Source organism: Amblyomma mixtum, chromosome 1, assembly GCF_055824585.1.
Source record: "Amblyomma mixtum isolate Tamu chromosome 1, ASM5582458v1, whole genome shotgun sequence".
Classification (NCBI taxonomy): Eukaryota; Metazoa; Arthropoda; class Arachnida; order Ixodida; family Ixodidae; genus Amblyomma; species Amblyomma mixtum.
This window is the reverse complement of record NC_143012.1, coordinates 42,605,654-42,628,990: the sequence shown is the minus strand read 5'-3', so window position 1 is coordinate 42,628,990 and position 23,337 is coordinate 42,605,654. Positions and strand designations below refer to the sequence as shown.

Sequence of the window (23,337 nt, the reverse complement as noted above, 5' to 3'; positions counted from 1 at the left end):
ATAGCTCAGTCATGTGACGGCAAACGGCACTGCACGCTTTCGTAACAGAGATCATAATTCCAACATGGCGGCTCTCAGTGCTGACGTCGCCGTGACGTCGCCGTAAAGTATCGCACGGAAGTGCTCATATGAGCACTTCATATGAGCATATGTATTCAGATTCCCATACTGCCTGCTAGGACTTCATATCCCTTGCAGGCGATGAGTCCACATATGTGGACATGATATGGGCACTATCTGTCGTAACTGCAGGTTATTATCGAGCAAATGGCTTACCAAGCAGCGGCCCATCATGGCCGCGGGCTTGTAGCCGTCGGCAGTCGCCTCCACTTTGACTTCTCCATTCTCGCCTATAAATAAGCCTCGCATACGGCAATAATAAATGTTATTTCGGTTTCCACGCTTGCCTCGTGTGGATGTCAGCCAACTGAGCACACGCTCAGCCAGTAACTACGATGCAGCACTAATATTCGTACACAACTTACAAAATGCACGAACGTGGACACAATGATAACGTCCTGATATAAAACAAAAATTTTCATTATCTTGCAAAAGCGCTTACGACCATGCTTTGTGAGTAAAATAATGTTTCTTTTACTACACGTCTGAGGAGTAGAGTAGGAGCAGATTTACTACACGTCTGAGGAGTATTACTGCCTTCCGACATTCACCGCAGCCACGTGCTTCGGTTAGTTACGTGCTGTCTTACCAGTCACTTGCTGTCACAAAAAAATGCCTGCTCTCACGCCCATAGACCGCGAACGATGACTTAAAGGTGCACTGGAGAGGAACCTGAACTCGTATTTTTAGCGCTGGAACTCGATCTACACGTTCCGAGCGTTCTTGGAAACTTCGAATCATTGTCCTGTGCGGCCGATTTCCCTAATTTAAAGTGGATTTGCGTTGGGCTCCCGCATTTTTTTTTAATTCCCCGCAGACGGACGGAGGAGTCGACCCACCTTTCCCCCAGTCCTGTGGCGGCTTGCCGCTCTGCCATCGGCGGAGTGATACGCAGTGATCCGCGAAAGCAAAGAGTCCACGCGTATCTTTATTTCCGTGGGCCTAATTTGCAGCTATGCAGTATCTGATTAGACCTATTTATTCACGGAAACCTGAAAGAAACAAAATAAAAGCGAAAGCAAAGTCGACACTCGACTGCCTGAAAGGCACTCCATGCGTTGGTCAACTCGTCCCACCGTATGCGGGCAATTCCAGAAAAAAAAAGGCGGGAGCCGGACGTTGATCCGATTTAATTATGGAAATCTGCCGCACAGGGCATTAAATCGAGGTTTCTAGGAATGCTCGGAACGTGTAGGTCGAGTTACCTCGGCAAAAAGACGAATTCAGATTCCTCTTCAGTGCACCTTTAACACGCAGCTCAGAAGAGGACCATGTGATTTCAGTGCAGTGACGCAATTTGGTCCGTAATGGAGAGCTTTAGCACCTCCTTACTGTAAACGCGGTAACGACGGTAACTGTGGTCATACTGTAAATGCAGCTATTGCAAGCCTGGCAACGGTATAGCAGCGGCAAAGCGTTACCTTATTAGCCTTACGGGAGTGCATTTGTGCTAAAATTCTCTGATATGGGAGCCGGTCGCCGTTTGTATAATATATCATCACCAAAAAACTGATCAGAAGTTTTCTCTTGAAGTAATTCGAATTTCAGTTACAGCTACGGCAGTGGCTATGATAGTTGGGGTGCGTACTAACTCTGGGTAGTACTGTATCCTGTGGCTTTTCCACGTTGGGACCTACCATGTGGTTTGACAATCTGGCTAATCAGCGCGACGCGTTATGACGCCACGTGTGACGTCATTCCATCGTGACCAATCAGCGTAGTTCGCTGTCATGCAGTTCGTGTCGTCACGCTATTCTGACCAATCAGCGTGGCGTGTTGTAATGACGCCATGCTTTACGTCACTTCTTGGAGTCTGAGAGTTTTCTGGGAGATGACTAGGATATTTGTGCAATCGATTATCGATTATTCAAATCAAACAAAATTTTATTTTCAAGAAATGAAATTGTCTCGTGGACTAAACTCTCTATGATAGAGAGAGCCTGTCGACGGCCCAGGAAAACATTGCATGGCAGTGGCAGGCAAAACTAATACTGGAATTCATGGAGAATACTAAAGCAGGCGTCCAAATGTTAAGCAAGGCATAGATCAGAAACATACAACGAAATAAATTGGGCCCGCGAGAGATTTGTCAATGAAATCAATAGAACAATTTAAAAATTCACGGGGCACTTTGGCTGTCTAAAGTGCGTAGAGGCGAAAGCGTTTTCCGCACCACTTTGACTGCTTCAGTGGAACTGGTGGCGTCACATATAATTGAGTACTAATTACTGTGATGACAAATCACTAATTAATGGGTAATTACTGATTAATGCCTGAATACTAATTAAGTGCTAATTAATGACGCTTAAGCTTCGCCTTTAGGTGTGGAACGAGACAGCATGTTGTAGCGCTGGCAGGGAGTCCACGGAACGCCACCACCTGTTCGGCGCGATGCCCTTTGAACGCAACGTTTCTTGAGGAAATGAAATGGCGCAGAAATTGTGTCATCTCGGTGGACACCTGAACAGCACCGTCGAGGAAGGGAGGAAGTGGGAGTGAAAGAAGACAAAGAGGGCCCGTAATGAGGGAAATGAAAATTGTATTTGAGGAAAGAACTTTCTCACATATCTCGGTGGACACCCGTCAAAATTCAAGGGGGCACTTTTTTTACCTTAAGTGTGGTCACTGATGTGTGGTTAAGACGTTAAGCTTCGCCCCTAAGAGTGGAACGTGACAGCGTCTTGCAACGCTGCCAAGGAGTCCATAGAACGCTATCGCCCATTCGGTTCTACGCCTCGCTCGTCGGTAAATTAGTTTTTGAGGAAAGGAAATGTATCTGTCTATCATTTGTCGGTGGACACCTAAACCTCGCCGGAAGGGAATGGAGGAGGATGAGAGTGAGCGAAGACACCGTATTCACTAGACGCGCCTTTGTTCATTCCAAACCATCGAGCTGGCATGGCGGAGTGCAGATAACCTCTCACTGTACCACGCATGTTTTCAACAGAGCATACTACAACTCCTGGTAGCAATCGACATAAACGAACTTGCATAACTGTGCGAAGAAAAATGTCGTTCTGGTCGCGAAGAAACATAAAACGGGACACGATTTGTCGTACAAATAAATGAACAAGACCGAGACCTCCTCTCTTCACGGGCAAGAATAAGTTTGTTCGACTAGTTCTTTCCCATGTCGACGCCCAAATAAATACAGCAAAAACCCTGAAGGAAGGAAGGAAGGAAGGAAGGAAGGAAGGAAGGAAGGAAGGAAGGAAGGAAGGAAGGAAGGAAGGAAGGAAGGAAGGAAGGAAGGAAGGAAGGAAGGAAGGAAGGAAGGAAGGAAGGAAGGAAGGAAGGAAGGAAGGAAGGAAGGAAGGAAGGAAGGAAGGAAGGAAGGAAGGAAGGAAGGAAGGAAGGAAGGAAGGAAGTGTATCAGGCACTGCCTGATCAGCCAACTTGGTTAAATGTGTTGGATGACTTGGTTGAACTGAAAAAATTTTAACCTGCTGTGTCAGTGCAAGTGTTGCTGACAAGTTTTACTTCTTTGTACCCGGTGTGAAAATGCAATAAAGAAAAAATAAATAAAAGGGGCCCCCATTAGCCTGCAGCGTTCGGTGCGCCAGGGTTGTCCCCTCAGCCCTCTGCTATTCTGCATTTACATTGAAGCGTTGTGTTTGAATATCATGGAAAGTGAAAAAATTCGAGGATTCCAGCTACAGGCAGCAGAAGTTAAGCTGATGGCTTATGCGGATGATGTCGCGGTGTTCACAGTGAACCGGGAAGGTATAACCGAGGCCGTGGCATGCGTAAAAGAATTCACCAAGATCACCGGTAGTAAAGTGAATTGGTCAAAGTCCCTGGGGTTGTGGCACGGAGAATGGCCAACGAAGCCCGGCAATTTTGCAAACGTGTCCTGGGTGACGACCCCAGTAAAGTACTTAGGCGTCCCACTGGACGGTTATCGCGATAGCGATTCGTACTGGAAAGCACAGACGCAAGCTACGCGTGAAAAGGTGGAAAGGTGGAAAGGGCGACACCTTTCAATTTTCGCAAGGGCCACAGTGTGCAATCTGTTTTTTATGTCTAGGCTGTGGTACGTGATGCAAGTGTTGCATTGTGCAAGGATGAACGTACAGAGACTGCACCGGATCTTTGCCGTTTTTGTGTGGGCTGCGGACTGGGAACGCTGCAGCCGGACCAATTTGCTTAGGCGGGTGAAGGATGGCGGCCTGAGTCTGGGACACTTATTTCTGCGGCAGATTGTAAGCAGATTTTGTTTTGTGCGCGATGTAAGCGATCCGTTTTTGCGCACTGTGTGCCAATTAAGGCTCGGAAATGCACTGCCGGACTTTGTTGTCACAACCGAAAGTTTCTCGGGACGTATTTTTGGTTACTTTAGAGAGGTTGTCGCGAGTGTTCGATTCCTGTCTGTTCGATTTTCGTATGAATATTTATCTTCTGTTAGCAGGAAGAAGTTGTATAAAGATTTGTGCGATGTAGTTCTTCCACAACCTATGTACAGGGCCTTATACAATGGAGGCCAGGGACGCGACGTACTTAAGCGTGTGAAGGCGATGCAGGTGCCGCCAAGTGCAAAAACTTTTTTCTTTAAATTACATACCGGAACACTACCAGTAAAGGAATTCTTGGAAAGGAAGCAGTTATTTCTACCTTGGGGATCACACTGTTTAATTTGTAAACAACCAGAAACAATAGACCACGTTTTTTTGCACTGTTGGGAGGGGGTATACTTTTGGGACATCTTGCAACGGACTTTAAAAAAGGAATTTCCGCTCGACGCTCATGGTATTCGGTACTTGCCTGTAGAGAGTGAGGATGGGACACCATTCGACCTCATTATGCTAATGGGCCTCCATTGTATTTGGCGCTCCAGAATGGCAGGATATCATTGCGATCCTGATGCACGGCCAGCACGGATCTATTTTCGGGAGTGCATGCATAAGTATATTGAAGTTCAGAAACTTGCTCCTGAAGCTCCCGAGTGGCTCGAAAGAGTCGAGCCTTTGGTGACGCTTAAGGAGTTTTAATATGATGAAGCCACGCACCCCCGGGCGGATAGTGTTGTTAATTATTGCTCATTGCGCTCTGTAAGTGTATTTGTGTACTGTGGTTCTTGCCGAAGTCAGGCAATAAATAAAAAAAAAAAAGCTGGCATGGCGGAGTGGATAGCGTGCTCGTCTCTCACGCCGAAGACCGGGGATCGATTCCTGAGCTCGACCAATTTTTTAATCGCTTTTATTTATTTATATGGCCTGACTAGTAAAGCTAATTAGGCTAATTGGGTAATTAAGCAATTAACTAAGCTCAGTCCCACTTACTTGGAGCATCACTATACGATCCCTTCAATTGGTTGTATGGTTACTAGCCAAAGTGCAATTGGCCCCGTTTGAAATTCGCGCACTGTGACGTCACGACCGTTTCCACCAATTGAAAAGCGTGACATTTTCTGTCGACAACTGCTGCTTACAACGATGAGACATTAAAGGCTTCCGCCTTAATACGCTTTGTCCAGCTCCGTCCCGGAGAGACAACTACGGGTAGTGAGTCGAGCCACAGATGTCGCCGAGCACCAGCGGCTCATTCCTTACAAAATTTATTTAGGCAATTTATAAACTGTGCATAGAATTTTGTCTATTACACTTTCTAGGCAAAACTCTATGGGCAGTAAAGAAATTTCTGTAAGGGATGAATAGACTTTCTAGACGAATTCCATAGACTAGTCTATAGACAGTACAAATCCTATAGACAGTCTATAGACAATCTATATTGATTTCTGGCCCTACACTTTTAGTAAAGTTTTCTGCCGACAGTCTACAGACTATGAATAGACAAGAGAGAATATCTATAGGAAAGCAATACAGTCTATTAGAAGTCAACAGACAGTCTATAGACCGTTTTTAAAAGGAATGGCCACATGACGGACTTTGACCTTTCCCCCCCCTCCCCCTCCCCCCCCCCAATACAACTATACTTTAATCAAGAGACTCTTTGGACCGACGAAATAAAGTTTCACCTCCACCACCACAACGGAGACAGTTAAATTCGCGTTAATACGATATGTAATCGGAGGAGGCGCACTTTGTAACCTTGGAACCCTGTAGCTGAGTCCGCGGTGCGGACAAAACAAACACGACCAGCTTTCTCTCGCCCGCAACTATTGATTCTTTCTTTCAATGGTTGGCAAGAGAGCTTCTTTTTCTTTCTGCCTCGTGTGTCCGGTCATTGTGAAACGCGCACTTGTATGGTAAGAGGACAGCTGTTTCCGCAGAGGCCGACGATTCCAACAATACCTCGACGTTCGTCCGTTCAACATGGTGCGGTCCCCGAGCAATGTAAGCGGTGCGTAGCACGTATAGAGGTCCACAGAATCGCTCGTAGTACCGTTCGGGACGGACACACAGCACGCGAAGGCCGATGGATCGCTTTGCGAACACCATCGTGGCTGCCCTGGTTGTGGCAGTCGCTGCGACCTGCGCGGCTCAGAAGATGGTTCCTATGGAGGAGTGCTTGAGTGAGTATGTCTTAGAAATGTACGCTGCGGGCTCAAGTTATGCGCTGCCGACTCGGAAAACTATGAGCGCTCTTAAGTATGGGAAGAACGATAGAGTATGGATAGGCTCTCTCATGAGTAGGGCACAGGCGTGCCCTACAAGCGTTCGCAGGCATCAGGCAAATCTAACTTGCCGCGTACTTCGTTACTGCGGTGACGTCGACGTACATTAACGTCATCATTGTGACTGAAAGTACAATAACTTGCCCGTGCAGGCCATTTTTGCAAATTCTTCCTGGGCGAAACGTCACACTCAGTAGAATCCAATGAAGGAGAAATATAATTAGAAATATATATAACTTAAAAACCTATAATCATCGGTTCAATAGTAGTACATTGCTGACTAGGGAGAGCCTGTCCTGCCGTGCCTTCGTTCCGTTTGACTGAGTTTAGTTTCCTTTTGGGCATGAACTCAGGAGCATTACAATGTGTTCTGGGAGACAATATTGATCCTAAATGATCGAGAGGACATAGTAGTAGCGCTAAAAACAGGGACGAAAGGAGAGAACAAGACAACACAAGCTCTAGGCATCAACTGTGTTGTTTTGTTCTACCCTGTCGCCCATGTTCTTAGAGCTACTACTATGTCCTCTCCATCTAAGCACCAACTAGCCCAGCTATCTGCCTTAAACCCTAAATGATCATCGTCTGAAACAGTACAGAGAGGAATTCAAACGGAAACGTTCTTACGTGTTATTCCTGCTGTGTGCAGTGCTTACTCAAGGGATCCGCTAATTAGCATGAGGTCATGGCTTCCAACTCGGCAATGGCGGCCTTATTCCGGTCGTGACGAAATGCCAAAACGCTCTGGTGATGAGATGCTAGTAGACGCCAAAAACAAACCCTGTAGGTGGTAGACATCAGCGCTGCTTCCCTATCCGATATGCCTCAAAACCCTCACGGCAACTTCTGCTCGTAAAAACCGATCAGTATTAGTGAGTCAGGTCAGTCGGCTATTCACTCTGTCAGTCAATATGGGCTTCGTACAGACCTTTTCACATTTGCCTTTTTGAGCGCATCCATGTTCACACTGGGCTGCGCCATAAAGGTTCTGGAATCCACTACGCATGCACAGCACAGTCCAACACGCACGCGCAATCAATCAAGCTGTACACAGTGAAAACGTATATAGGAGCATTTGCGTCTTCGCCTGAACCACGGTTCTATGCGACGGGGACAGAACACTGCGTTCCCTTCAAGGACGGTGTTTCAGCTTGATGCTGTTTCTTGCTTTTTGTGCTCTCCACTCTGATATTCATACCCTACGCCAAAAAAAGGTCACCCAACGCGGATAGAATCTCGTTTATCACGCTCTGTTATTTCTCAAATGCAGTTTACGAGGAGTATTCAACAAAGGCGTTCGTCTTTGAATCGTCATCGCTCCTGGTACATGGAGGATAGCCACGGATACTTGACATTCATACAATTTTCTGTATTTGGTCGTTATTTCAACGACCTAAGCTCCCTTAGTACTTGAATATATAGTTCTAAGTGTCTCCGTGTTTCGACTGGAATTCATGCAACGCCTATGTGTTCCGCACGTACCTTCCCGTCTGTCCATCTGTGCAGAAGGCAAGGCGATCCCTGGATTCAGGAACTTCACCATTGACCCGTGCGACAGCGACCCCTGCGTAATCAAGAGGGGCGAACGCTACAACGTCACCTTCTTTGCCGAAGCGAGTGAGTATGATTCTGCAACGCTGCACAGTTTCTATCAGTAGGTTGACCTCGGGCACGCTGCAGCGATGAGTCTGACCAGCTGCATCGATCACTTCTGGGCCGTGTTTTATCTTCGGACCCTCAACGCTACCTACACTTAATCTCGCGTTGTGGTGTCATACCATTATTCCTTACGAACAGAAAGGATTTGATGGTCAAATGTTTAGAGGAATCCCCCAAGGTGGAGTAGATTTGTAATAAGGGAGTAATTACTCATTGACATCCACCCGAGCGCAGCCACACGGCTACAAAGGAAAGCTGTACGGCTTTTTCAGAAACTTCGTAGTTAAAGAAAAATTCGTCCTGGTCCGACGAACGAAGTTTCTGAGAAAGCTGTATAGCTTTCCTTTGTAGCCGTATGGCTGCCCTCGAGTGGATGTTGATGAGTAATTACTCCCTAATTAGAAAAGATTTGAGTTGAAGCGCAAAAGCCTGTCGCTGTCGTCGTCTGAGGCCGCAGATGACGCGCATGAGGTTCTGCTGCCGAACACTATAGGGCACGGGTTCGGATCTCTGCAGTGGCGACTGCAGTCCGACGGAGGCGTTATGTTGCTCCTGTTGTCTTCAGCTGAAAAATTGCGCGCACCCACTGCGGGGTCTGGCCAAGACACAGCCGGCGACTGACAGATCCTCGAAAGCGGTTAATATCCAACATTCTTGGAGAAAAATATTGAAAAACTGAAAATTGTAAGACACTCTTACTGAAATATTGGAGGTAACGGTCCATTCTTCTGATGTGCAGCAAAATCTTTCTTCTGTAGTGTTTCCATTGCTCGCATCGAGCTGTCAAGACTGCCATAGAAAACCAAGGGGGGGGGGGGGGGGGGGGGGGGGCGCTTTTGACGATAGCAAAAGCGTTCATAGAACAAAAAATGCGAGACTTACGTCCGGTGATCTGCGGATACAATGATTGTTATGGTGAAATCTTATATTATATAAAAAAGGGCGTTCATAAACGGTTTCCTGCTCAAAAATGCTTTTTTTTTTCCAAAATTGTTGGGTATGAAAAACTACAGTGCATATTACAAGATTAAAATTAAAAACGCATCTGTTCTTGTGAGATGGGTGATTAAATATGAAATGAAAGCTTCATGTGCTGGGTACTGGATGGTTTTATTTTGGATAAATTTTGTTTGTGAGCCGAAATAAATAGGAATTCAGAAAGATTTCAGGATGGGAACCATTTCGTGTCTAGAAGGAAGCATTGAACGGCGTTATGCGGGAACGACTGTGGGCTTGTTGTTGTTATCCTCATACAATGGCTCATGCCCACAAAGGGAGATCGGCCAACAATTGGTGTGCACAGAGATCTTCAGATGAATTTTTCCATGGACGGAAACAAAATGAAGGCTGGGGAAGAGAGAAGTAAACAAAAAGAAGAAATAGTGGGCTTCCTCCTTCTCTGGACATCCTTACACTTACTCCTTCATCCCACCGCTGATGGCTCAGTTCGAGTATGCATCGAGAATGCAATAATTACTACTGCGCACTTCCTTTCCCCAGGAGACGTGTGCAAATGTTTAACAATAGTTCAAAAGTGCCCTTCGGGTATTCTGAAATGCCTTACAGCTTTCGTCACTGTAAGAATGCTTCTTTTTGCATTGCAAAGAATACTTTCAGGAAGTACAATAGAAAGTCCGAATCACCGCTCAGCCACAACTCCTCAACCGAATCCACATTTTTGGCAAGCGGCTACCCGAAATGCGAATTTGACACCCATCAGCTTTTGCGTGGTATTCGAAGTGAGCTTTTAGAATCTCCCGTAGAAGTTGGCGCCTCTTTTAAGGTGAAAGCCTTATACTGGCTCATACTGTCTCATAATGGCTCATACTTGTCGTCCGTTAACAAAGCGTGTCACACACGTTCAACTCTGGAACTAAAAAAGGTAGAAGAAAACCAATGGTTGCTTCATACAGAGGAGGAAAAAATGCACCTAGAACCCAAGTTTGATGACTGTAGATCAATTAGTTAATTAATTATAAGCAAAAATGTTGAAATTGCGTCGAAATAGCGCGGACGTCGATATAGCCACGGGAACGGTGTGACGTCACATGCACCGGAATTCGTCACGGCATAGTGAAAATTGTCACAGAATTGTCGGAAAACCGTTGGATTTGTGTCAAATTAGATGAAGAAATGTGTAATTAAGCGTAGTTAACACTTAAGATCCCCGAAAGATGTATAATATGAGTATCGATATAGCCACGGAAACAGTGTGACGTCACATCCACCGGAAGTCGTCACGGCATAGTGTCCTCGGCTTTCGCCTCTCAGCACTATAGTTGACAAAGTGTCCTCATAAATTCGGAAACTCGAGGCAATTTGAGAAACTGTTCGGGGAAGAAAACTTCTACGTGATCGACTTGGCTGATGATGATGATGATGATGATGATGAGAGTGATGGTCTTCGATCTCTGCATTACTTTCCGATGAGCGCAGGTGCCGACTCGGACGTCGTTCTGCTGAGCACCAGCGCGATGCAGCAGTCCAACACTACCATCATCCAGATCGGGCAGACCGTCAGCTGCCACTTCCGGGACTTCCCCTGCAATGTCACCAAGGGACAGGTCTTCCGGGGATCGTACATGTTCGGCCTCGCAGACGACAGCTTCGCTTCAGTGAGTATTAAAGTGTGAAACGCCCTCTTCCGAACGTACCTTGTGAAAACTTAAGCCGAGCAGCCAATATCGAGTGAAAGTATTGAAGCCACGGAAAAGCCAGGAAAACCAAAGGGATGCCACAGTATAAGCCAAGAGAAGCCAGGATATCCGGTGGAAACAACAAAAACGATACCGTCGACATCTTCCTTCGCGTTTTCTCTATACAGGGAGTTAGTGCACTAGCTCGCACAATATTGTATATGAGAGTTCGGTGAGCGTTGAGTGTAAACTCAGCATAAGTATTATTAAAGGGCCAGTTGTGTCCTCATCTGGGTCTTTCAGCACTGCGTTAATCTGCACTATAAACTCGATTCCTGGAAATTTCGTTAGTCTAACATTAATCGAATATTTGGCTCGGACGCAAATATCTATATATTTGTTTGTTCTCCTAACCCTTATTTATAAGCATGTTAAGACGGCGGTATGAAGTGCACATAGGCTGTAAATTAACTTAAGCTGTTTACTTCTTCGAAACAGAATACAGCCTCAAGTTGCGCGGCTGAAGGCCCATAAGGACCGTTCAGCTTGAATGTACAGCCTTGTTAATTTATCCTTTCTTGAAGGCCAAGTAAACATACATCATCATTATGATGATGATGTATGCTTGAACTCTAGTTCGAACTCTGAGGCGCTTCTTATTCTTTCAACAGGACGAGATCTCTTACTGGGCGCAAGTTGGGACTGACAAGGCTCTCTTCGCCTGTGGACGCACCAAGCTGACTGTCGAGTAAACCACACCGACCGACGACGAAAGTTCACAAGCACAGCCAAGAATCGACCCGTACCGGGACTGCTTGAACTTATGTTCAGTCATGTCATATAGCGTTACAAACGGTGTGCAGAGTTAATACAACACACGTTTAACACTGAGGGTTGCGTAGCTCGGAGAAAACAGAAGAAAAAAAATTGGCAGTGGTTTAGCTCTGGTTAAACCTGGAGGATTGCGAAAGCAACGAGGAGAGAGAGAGAGAGGCGATGGAGAGCGCGCGGCAGCGGCGGCGGCCCCGGCACGCTAGCTATGCGTTTCTACTGCGCATGCGCAACTGGCGAGCGCGGCGGCGGCACCTCTGAGTCACCCGCGCAGCGACGGCGGCGGCGCGCCAGCTGTGCGCCGTGTGACGTCACTGCTCCTCACGCATGCGCAGTATGGCCTTTCTTCAGCTCCGCGAAATGGCTCGACTACTCGCGTAGTGTTGCTTTTGCAACAAAACTCTCCCGCCCAAACCGCTGGTTTGTTCGCGCACAGGTTTCGCACACAGATAACATCAGACGGTAAGTTTTGTAATGTACTTCGCTTCCAGCGGGTACCATGCCTGGTTCGGTGGAAACTCTAACGACAGTCCGCATTGTAGGTGGCGATTCTGGACAAAAAAGATGATTTTGCAGCATCCGTCCAAGCAGCGCCATCTATCGTTCCCGAAATACTAGGGAACGTTCTTTGTTTCGCGTTTCGCTTTCATCTGCTTTTATCATTCTGCCGCCGACAACAAGTGGCGCTGCCTGTACAGCTGTTGCGAAACACTCTTTTTTTTTTTGGCGCGGTATCTCCGTATAAGATGCGGACTTTCGATTTATTCTCACCGATTCAGACGAGTTGTCGACTCAGATGTAGTATGTATAGCACAAAACTTACCGCGCAATGCCACTTCTGCGCGCAATTTGAGCCAGAACAGCGAGTGGTTCCGCAGTGCGAATGTTTTCCCACTTTCTCTAAGCAATACAATATTCGGTATATCTATTTGATAATGCGTTGTTTCTGAGAGGTGTTACTCAGTTCATCACGTTTGCTTTTTTGAAGCGGCAGGCCGATGCTTCGGCATTTAGGTGGCAACTAAAGCGGACACAGCATCTGTCCTCAGCTAAATGAGGTCTTAGCGAAATGCGCACGAAATATCAATGGATAATAACGAAGAAAAACGTCTTTGGCTTTTTGAACTCTCCACAAAGAGCTTGGTATTCAATACGCCGATCTGTATTCATTAGCCAGTATTCAAAGAGCAATTCCACGATACGAGAGAAGCCAACAGCCACAGAAACCAAGGGGCACAGGGGATATTTAATTAATTTATTTATTTTGTGGTGTATATCAATTTATTAAATATCCCCTGTGCCCCTTGGTTTCTGTGGCTGTTGGCTTCTCTCGTATTTATAACGAGCCCCTCATTCCACTTCCCTTGTTTGCTTAATTCCACGATACGGAGACGTGATGAATGTTTTCTTTCCGTTCACGAAAAAGAAAGCACACAGAAGAAACGATGGTTCCATTGTTCACATATAAATGGCATAAAACACTGTTCATCGTCCTCTTTCGATGCGGTGTATGTAGTGCAGACAAAGGCCATTGAGGTGTCGTCGCAACCGCAATCGCTAAAATGTAAGACATAAACAGCCTCCTCTGACCTACCATAGGTTCTGCGATACAGCTCAACATTTCCTAAAGGGGATTCACTCCCCAGACGAGCTTGCGAACGCATGTGACTTCACGCCGGGCAAGCACACCGTTCGCCTGAAACGTGTCCAACATTCTTGGAGAAAAATTTTGAAATTCGGAAAATTACTTGTAGCGTACTGTTATGAAAAAAATTCAGGGGGCACTTTGACTGTCTAAAGTGCGTAGAGGCGAAAGCGTTTTCCGCACCACTTTCAGTGCTACTGTGGCACTGGTGGCGTCACATGTAATTTAGTACTAATTACTAAGTGATGACAAATCACTAATTAATGATTAATTACTGGTTAATGCCTGAATACTAATTAACTGCTAATTAAGTTTAAGCTTAAGCTTCGCCTTTAGGAGTGGAACGCGACAGCGTGTTGTAGCGCTGCCAGGGGGTCCACGGAACGCCACCACCCGTTCGGCGCGATTCCTTGCCGTTTCAACGCAACGGTTTTTGAGGAAAGGAAATGGCGCAGTAAATCTCTGTCATCTCGGTGGACACCTGAACCGCGCCGTAGAGGAACGGAGGAAGTGGGAGTGAAAGAACAAAGACGAAGGTGGCCCGTAATGAAGAAAATGAAAATTGTATTTGTGGAAAGAAAATTACGCAGTAACTGTCTCACATATCTCGGTGGACATCCGTCGAAATTCAGGGGGGGGGGGGGGGTGCACTTTTTTGACCTAAAGTGTGGTCACTGATGTGTGGTTAAGATGTTAAGCTTCGCCTCTAAGAGTGGAACGCGAGAGCGTCTTGCAACGCTGCCAGGGAGTCCATAGAACGCCATCGCCCATTCGGTTCTACGCCTCGCTCGTCGGTAAATTGGTCTCTGAGGAAAGGAAATGTATTTCTCTCTCATATCTCGGTGGACACCTAAACCTCGCCGGAAGGGAAGGGAGGAGGATGGCAGTGAGCGAAGACACCGTATTCACTAGACGTGCCTTTGTTCATTCCAAACCATCGAGCTGGCATGGCGGAGTGGACAGCATGCTCGTCTCGCACTCCGAAGACCGGGGTACGATTCCCGAGCTCGACCAATTTCTTACTAGGTTTTATTTATTTATATGGCCTGACTAGAGAAGTTAATTAGGCTAATTGGGTAATTAAGCAATTAACTTAGCTCAGTCCCACTTACTTGGATCATCACTATATGGTCCCTTCAATTGGTTGCATGGTTACTAGCCAAAGTACAATTGGCCCCGTTTGAAATTGGCGCACTGTGACGTCACGACCGTTTCGACCAACTGAAAAGCGTGACATTCTCTGTCGACAACTGCTGCTTACAACGATGAGACATTAAAGGCTTTCGCCTTAATATTGGAGCCAATGGTTCACGCTTCTAATATGTAGCAAAATCTTTCTTTTAAAGTGTTTTCACCGATCGCATCGAACAGTTAAGACTGCCATAGAAAATCAACGGGGAACGGTTTGGCAACAACAATAACGTTATAGAAAAAAAAATTCAAAACTGCCGTCGGGTGATCTGCATGCGGGTATATTGATTGTTGTTGTGTAGTCTCACATTAAATGAGGAAATTGCGTTCATAAACGGTTTGCCGCTCAAAAATGCTTTTTTTCCAGAACCGTTGGATTTGCAATTCGCTTTGAGGCAAGGAAAGAGGCAGTAACTGACTCCCTTCACAGTGGACATCTCAACCACGCCTTGAGGTGAAAGATGAAGGAGGGAGTGAAAGAAGGAAGAGAGAAAGAGGCCTGTTCATCTCTTTAAAGTCCCAGAGTGACTCAGACTATGAGGGACGCCGTAGTGGAGGGCTCCGGAAATTTCGACCACCTGGGGTTCTTTAACGCGCACTGACATCGCACAGTACACGGGCCTCTAGAATTTCACCTCCATCGAAATGCGACCGCCGAGGCCGATATAGAACCCGCGTCATTCGGGTCGGCAGCCGAGCACCATAACCACTGAGCCACTGCGGCGGATTAGAAAGAGGTGCCGTAGTGGAGGGCTCCGGGTAAATTTTGACCACCGGGTTCAACGTGCACCGACTCCGACATCGCACAGCACACAGGTGTCTTTTGCGTTTCGCCTACATCGAAACACAGGTACGTAACCGGGGTTATATCCAATCTCTGCATGCTCATGCAGCAGCCGAAAGCACGGGGACACTGGATCAAGTCGTGGCTGCGGTGGCTGATGCATCATGCATTGTGTTCAGGAAAGAAAAAAAACACCGCTAAATTGTACACAAACCACACAGAAAGACGGACAGGACAGCGCCCGTCCTGTCCGTCTTTCTGTGTGGTTTGTGTACAATTTAGCACTTTTTTTTTTCTTTCCTGAACACAATGTCACACCAACTAGCCCTGCAAAAGGTACTGTTAAACGAGCATCATGCATCATGCATGATGCAGCTTTCAGTGGGGCCTGGTCGTTAGCTAGTGAGCAAAAGACGAATGCTGCGAAAAGACTTTGCCTTTCATTCAAAGTAAAGGCCGGCCGAAGCCATACATAGCCTTGAATTTACGACGGGCGATGTGGCTGTAAACAGAGACAGAAAACACTTTATTTGAAGCTTGTGTGCCAGCCGCTAAGTTAATAGCATGCTTGCTGCACGAAGATCAGCTGGTCTTGCAGCTCGTCCGAGCCAAGCCAAGCATTTCATGCATTACGGGGTGGGTAGGGGTAATGTGGTTATTTTATGAGTGATGGGCATTCCAAGAGGCAGTGGGAGAAATTGGCATAGCGTTCTGGGCAGTCGGAAATAAATGTGTGGCCCAATGACGGTATAGATCCCGTCCCTCGGATAAAGGCCTTTCAATATCGGGAAGTAAATCAACTTACACTGCAACAACCTTCGAAAAAATAAATTAACCATTCCATCAACTCACCCCGCATTCTCCACATCGTCTATTCGTTTCGAGCGCAAAATTCGGCTTAACATCCTTAATACGTTTTTTTATCACTTTTTTGAGGGCCAACTGTAAATTATGTTTCTTATACACAGCCCGTTATGTCCTAGATGTTGCGGACGCGGCGAGTTTATTTTTATTTATTTTTCTTCACCCACAGTAATATGCGCGCCTTGCACCCGTGAGGCAACAGGCAACAGCCTGTTGCCTCACGTGTGTGTGTGTGGGGGGGGGGGGGGGGGGTCACTTTCCCTTCTTACAGGACAACTGCATCACTTTTTGAGAATTTCGCGATATTCAAGAATTCAAATTTATATAGGTTCTAGATAAAGCATGCTAACTGTTTTTTGCTCTAGTATTTAAAATAATGACGCAATCGAAGATTGAATTTTGTGCTTCCCCTGAAAGCACCAGAGGAGTGCGGGAAAGTTTACTGTGACGTCACGGAAGGTATGCTTTCAAATTACCGCTGCGGTCAGCTACACCTTGCCGTGCCTCGTTGGAAGCTGCCAAATAACGCTCGGCGGACTTTGCCTTCGGTGGAGTTGGTTTTTTTCCCTTCAAAGCAAGCGTTTATGAGTCGCAAATGTACCGATACCTTCAATGATGTCATCATGCGTCCTCCACTTGGCGTTGTGCGCTGCGGAGAAGCTTGAAGGCCGTCGCGATTTTAATAGGCGATTACGTCAACATTTCAGACACTAGCCCAAAAGGACTTCGCGTGGTTTACCTGCAAGCTTCACACACTCGACCCTTTTAGGCTCGTCGATTTCTAAAACTTAAGCAGTTGCCTTTTAATAGACATGAAAAGCGGGGCCCAAATTTTGTACCACATTTTTCTTTACTACGTGAAAGAAGACATGACTAGGCGCTACTAAGAACTTTGCCCCCTCCCTCATGGAGAGAATTTTACACGTCTACGGCAACAACGACTCAGGAATGATCCACGTTCTGCTTCCTCCAGATTTATTACATACCGCCGGTTAAGGTAGACCCACAAAACTACATACAACACCTCAACCCTGACAATCTTCTACTGTGTCGGCCCTGCGTTCCAAAAATCACAGTGTGTATCAGCGGATGTAGTCTAAAGTCACAACTGCCGACACAACAGCGAAATGTTCCAAACTCCACATACTGCCGACGTAAAACTGACTGGCTACATATCCGGCGGTGTTGTTGCAAAGTTTGCAAAGACGAAGTTCGCCAAACCGCCGCTGTGTGTGTCGAAGACAAAAGAAGCTGTAATTTGTCCTCAAAATTGCCTCTGAACCACTGCTAGTCACCCTTTATAAAGTCTTTCACCCCCACAGAGGCGGAGCTTCCGAGTTCGAACCCGACAGGGGCGGCCGCGTTTCGATGGAGACGAAGCGCAAAGGCGCCCATTGTGTGATGTCAGTACACTTTAAAGATCCCCAGGGGGTCGAAATTATTCCGGAGACCTCCACTACGGTACCTCTTTCTCTCTCTTCTTTCACTCCCTCCTTTATCCTTTTTCTCTCACAGCGCGGTTCGCGTGTCCACCGAGACGCGAGACAGGTACTGCGCCGTTTCCTTTCCTGAAAAGGACCCTCGGTGACCTAACATGGAAATGCCCGTGCTCTGTCGGGGGGGGGGGCGCATTATATAGGTAGTAGGCAAGTCTGGGAGACCTTGCTGCGCAGCTCGGACCCTAAACTCCAGTTCCTGCTCGTCCAACTGGCTGAAGAGGCCATCGGAACTCAAGACCTCCCGACCACCATCTGAAGCGGCACTCCCTGCCCCGCCGGCCGCGTGCCGCGGATGTAGTGGGGTAGTTGCCTTTCCTTGTTGGACAATAAAAATTTTCACTACTACTACTACTTATTTATTTATTTATTTATAGATACTGCGATCTTGTACAGATCATAGCAGGGTGGGACAAAACAAAATACAAGCATATAAACACACACAAATTCACAACATTTACAGGCACTTTTCAAACAGAAGTAAAGAATTTTGATTAACAGTCTCGCTATTAAGTTTATTCCAATCAGTAATTGTCCTCGGAAAAAAAGAATATTTAAAGCAGTTATTTCGCGCGTTCAAAGGGGTGATTGTTAGTGCATGCCTTTGTCTCGTGTTATAACCTGAGGAGTAAGAAAAATAATTAGAGGTATCAACTTTATAATGTCCTTTTATAAGCTGGAAAAAAAACTTTAGTCGACAAACACGATTGCGCTCAGTGACGGGGGGTAACCCACTTCGCCTCGCGAGCTCACTTATAGATGCACGGCCATATGAATTAAAAACAAATCTAACCACTTTATGCTGTATTCGCTCTAATTTCTGAATGTTTGTCAACGTGAAAGGGTCCCAAATGATTACGGCATATTCTAGTAATGGACGGATGAGAGAATTGTAGGCCAATAGACTAACACTAGATGGGGATGACTTTAGGGAGCACCTCAAGAAAAATAGCTTCCGCATTGAGTTTGCTACTACAGCGTCTATGTGTTTTGACCACGAAAGGTTGTTAGTAATCCATAGGCCCAAATATTTATACTCTGTCACTTCTAATAATGATATGCTGTTAGTACCGTACACATAATGAAGAGGCATTTTCTTGTTTGTAATTTTCATGAACACGGTTTTTTCAAAATTAATGCACATCTGCCATTTGTTGCACCACGCAACCACTTTCGCTAGGTAATTATTTAGACGCACCTGGTCGTCAACTGAAGACACCACTTGATAAAGGGTACAGTCATCCGCGTACAGCCTCACGCGAACTGAAAGATCTGCCACAATGTCATTAATAAACAAAAGAAATAAGAGTGGTCCCAAAACAGATCCCTGGGGGACGCCAGACATAACCCGGACACTGCTAGAAGAAATATTGTTCAGAGTGACGAACTGACATCTGTTCGAGAGATAAGCTTTAATCCATGCAAGTATCCTGTCATTTTTAATGTAATAACTTAATTTATGAATTAGTTTGTTATGTGACACCTTATCGAATGCTTTACGGAAATCCATGAATATTGCGTCTGTTTGTTTTCCCTGGTTAATCGACTGAGCAAAGTCATGCACAGTTTCAACTAACTGTGTACTTGTGGAAAACCCACGCCTGAAACCATGCTGAAAATCGGTAAGTACTTTGTGCTGTTCCAAGAAACCTAATATATGTTTATGAATTATATGTTCTAAAATTTTACATGATGTGGAAGTTAGAGATATGGGTCGGTAATTCTCGATGTGTGCTTTTTTTCCGGTTTTGTGCAGAGGTTTAATCGCGGCTGTCCTCCAGTCATCCGGTAAAGATCCGTCATGTAAAGATCTGTTGAATATTACTGTCAAGTACTTTGCGCACCACTCCGCATAGCGCTTCAAAAAAGTGTTTGGTATGTTATCGGGACGTGCTGATTTTTTGACATCAAGGTTCAAAAGCAAGTTACAAACACCAGTCTCTGAAATTACAACATCAGATATGGCAGGGAGTGCTGCAGAAAAGTTGGGCAGGCATCCATTATCCTCTGTGAATACTGACTGAAAAAATTTGTTGAACGCAGAACAAACAACAACCTCATCACGCACACATTTGCCGTCTACTATGAATTCGTTCGTGGAAGAAGATTTGGGTGTGATTTGGCGCCAGAATCTCTCGGGAGACGTTTTAATGAACGAGGGCAGGAGCGTTCCGTAATACTTTTCTTTGTCGCAAATTATTTTCTGCTTAAGTTCCTCTGAAATTGCTTCCACAATTGGTTTTAATGATGAATTCCTGCTTGATTTCTTTTTTAACCTTTTAAGCCTTCGCTGCAAGCGTAACGTCTCCCGAGAAATCCAAGGATTGCGGTACACAGACTTTTTTGCAATTTTGGGAACGAAACGGGCAATACAATGGGAGACGATCATTTTAAAAGTAAGCCATAGGTCATTCACACTATCAGTGCTATTCCTAAAATTCTCATAACATGAATCAAGCATGTCCAGAATAGATTCGTCTTCTGCACGCGAAAAATTGGGAAAAAATTGCACGCTAGTTTGACGATCTGGGTATACATTTGACAAGCTCAGCAGCACAGCTTTGTGATCGGATATTCCGTTTGCGACTTCACAGGCTACCAAATTGCGGATGGCACCACTAACAAAAAATAGATCTAGAATTGATCCCGCGGCTCCTTGCATTCTCGTAAAATTATTTACTACTTGCAGCAGGTCAAATGTGAACACAATGTCGAGCATTACAGTATCAGCATTATGGGCAGAGAATGATGAAAAGGTGTGCCAGTCAATATTAGGCAAGTTGAAAACACCAGCCAGTATTAGTCTATCATCTCTTTTTACATGGCATTGTAAATATGCTCTTAAGTTTTCCAAGACCGCAACAGAAGAGTTGGGAGGCCTGTAAAAAACACCAAGAACAAAGCGAACCCTGTTGATGTATGTTTTGCAAAATATGGCTTCAATGCCTTGCGCATCAGGCATCCTGAAAAGTTGCAATGATGATTTCATTAAAATTGCCACTCCTCCACCTCTTCTGTCACGGTCACTACGAAAAACCTTATAATCTTTAGGTACAAATTCACTGTCAAATATTTCATTGCTTAGCCAGGTCTCGGTAAGCATGGCAACGTCCGCGTCATGTGAGAACAGCATGCCTTCGAGTTCTGCAGCTTTGTTTACGACGCTGCGACAGTTTATGTTAAGAATTTTGAAAACCAGACTGTTCCCTTGTTGGTGTCACTTTTGGTTCCTCGGGATTTTATACCGAGTGTTTCTTGCATTATCCCATCCGAACATGTTACTGTCGATGCTAAGCTTGTCAAACACCAGCTTAACCTTGGCACCATTGCTCTTTTCCCGAGATGCGCTTTCCCATAACTTTTTTCTGATGTCACGAATTCTTTTTGAGAAGTCTTCACTAACCGAAAAATCTGTGCCTTTCAACTTCGGGCATGCCTTCATTATTGAAGCCTTTTCTCGGTAGTCACTCAATTTTATGATGACAGGGCGATTCTTTGTTGATTTCATACCTATTCTGTGGCACCTTTCTATACTGTTTATTGCCACTCCTAACTTCTCGTCAAAAATTTCCCTTGTTTTCTCCCTAAGCTCTGCTTCTGATTCTTCATTCTCTTCTTTTATTCCGAAAATAAGTAGGTTGTTCCTACGGCTCCTGTTTTCCAGGTCGTCTGTTTTATTTAACAGGTATGTAATGGTGCCTTCCATTTTAGTTACAGTCGACTTCAGGTCCTGCAATTCCGTTTTTAAAGTATTGATCGTTGCTACCTCATTTTCAAGATTTTTAATCCTATCTGTCAAGCCATCTATCTTTTCTTCAAAAGAACCCTGTTTTGCCAGAATGTCGTTCACAGACGACGCCAGGGTGCTTTGGCCCAAGAGTAGCTGCTGCAGCATTTCCTTTTCTGTCATATCTGGGCCTGGATTTGATTCTATGTCACCACATTTTAACAGATCGTCTTGGAAAGAATAAACGTACGACAAAGCATTTTTTATACACAGTGGGCAGGGCAGCAGCAACAGAAAGCGGTTATCGCTACGATAGCAACTGGCAGATAAATAGTTACCAACCTGCGCAATGAAGCAAAATGGGTTCCTGAGCATTGTGCTCGATGTGCTGCTGCCGAGCCCACTGGATGCCGGCGGCGATGAGGAGCTTCTTATATAGGCGTCGATACCCTCGTGATGTGACGTTCCCAGTGATGGCGCAGTCGCAGAAACGGTGGTGATAGGCACGCTGGGGTGGCTAATCAAGCAAAGGGTGGCACGTGCTGGAGTCTCGAAGCAAACGTCACTTGCTTGATATGAAGGCACTTCGAAGAAATCATAACCGAGGCATGATGGTTGTACGGGCAGCAAGACGGCCAAAACCTGCGCAATGAAGCAAAATGGGTTCCTGAGCATTGTGCTCGATGTGCTGCTGCCGAGCCCACTGGATGCCGGCGGCGATGAGGAGCTTCTTATATAGGCGTCGATACCCTCGTGATGTGACGTTCCCAGTGATGGCGCAGTCGCAGAAACGGTGGTGATAGGCACGCTGGGGTGGCTAATCAAGCAAAGGGTGGCACGTGCTGGAGTCTCGAAGCAAACGTCACTTGCTTGATATGAAGGCACTTCGAAGAAATCATAACCGAGGCATGATGGTTGTACGGGCAGCAAGACGGCCAAAACCTGCGCAATGAAGCAAAATGGGTTCCTGAGCATTGTGCTCGATGTGCTGCTGCCGAGCCCACCAACTACTCTGAACCCATCCCAGACACCCCTGCTAAGAAGTTTTTTGCCACCACCACCACCTGGCGTGTAAGCGAACGTGATAAAAACGAAAACTGCGCAATAGCACTCTGCCGCATGTCCAAAAATTAGGAGCCACTTTGGCGACTAAAGTGGTGCAAGGCGAAAGCCTGAGTACAGCATTCTGCCACGAATGTGGTTTTGAATGATGATTCAAGTGCTGCCAGCGAATGACGCGTCCATTGGCTGTCTGCTTGTGTCACTGATGTGTGGTTCAGATGTTGAGCTTCGCCTCTAAGAGTGGAAGGCGACAGCGTCTTGCAACGCTGCCAGGGAGTCCACAGAACGCCATCGCCCATTCGGTTCTACGCCTTGCTGGAGGGTAAATTTATTTTTGAGGAAAGGAAATGTATCTCTCTCTCTCTCTCGCATATCTGGGTGGACACCTGAACCTCGCCGTAAGGGAAGGGGGGAAGATGGGAGTGAACGAAGACGCTGTTAGCTAGACGCGCCTTTGTTCATTCCAAACCGTTCAGCTGGCATGGCGGAGTGGCTAGCGTGCTCGTGTCGCACTGCGGAGACCCTGGTTCGATTCCCCAACTCTATCAATTCCGTATTCGGTTTTATTGATTTATGTGGTCTGACTGGAAAGGTTAATTAGGCTATTTGATATTTGTACTATTGCAATTCTATCCATCGCGTTCTGTCCTTCACCTTTCAAATGTTGGAACTGTCTGGGATGTTCGACACAATGTATATGAAACGAGAAACTGGGTGGAGAAGTAGGTGGTGGTGGAGCGAACGAGGC

General features: G+C 46.0%; 1 protein-coding gene across 1 annotated transcript; it reads left to right on the top strand.

The window, feature by feature from the left end:
* The first annotated feature begins 6,374 nt into the window (after positions 1–6,374).
* Positions 6,375–12,220, top strand: LOC149366147 (mite group 2 allergen-like Ixo r 2). Its single transcript, XM_089552616.1, has 4 exons — positions 6,375–6,592; positions 8,201–8,311; positions 10,790–10,968; positions 11,661–12,220. The coding sequence occupies exons 1-4, from the start codon at positions 6,496–6,498 to the stop codon at positions 11,739–11,741; spliced, it is 468 nt and encodes a 155-aa protein (XP_089408742.1). The 5' UTR covers positions 6,375–6,495; the 3' UTR covers positions 11,742–12,220.
* Positions 12,221–23,337: the final 11,117 nt, after the last annotated feature.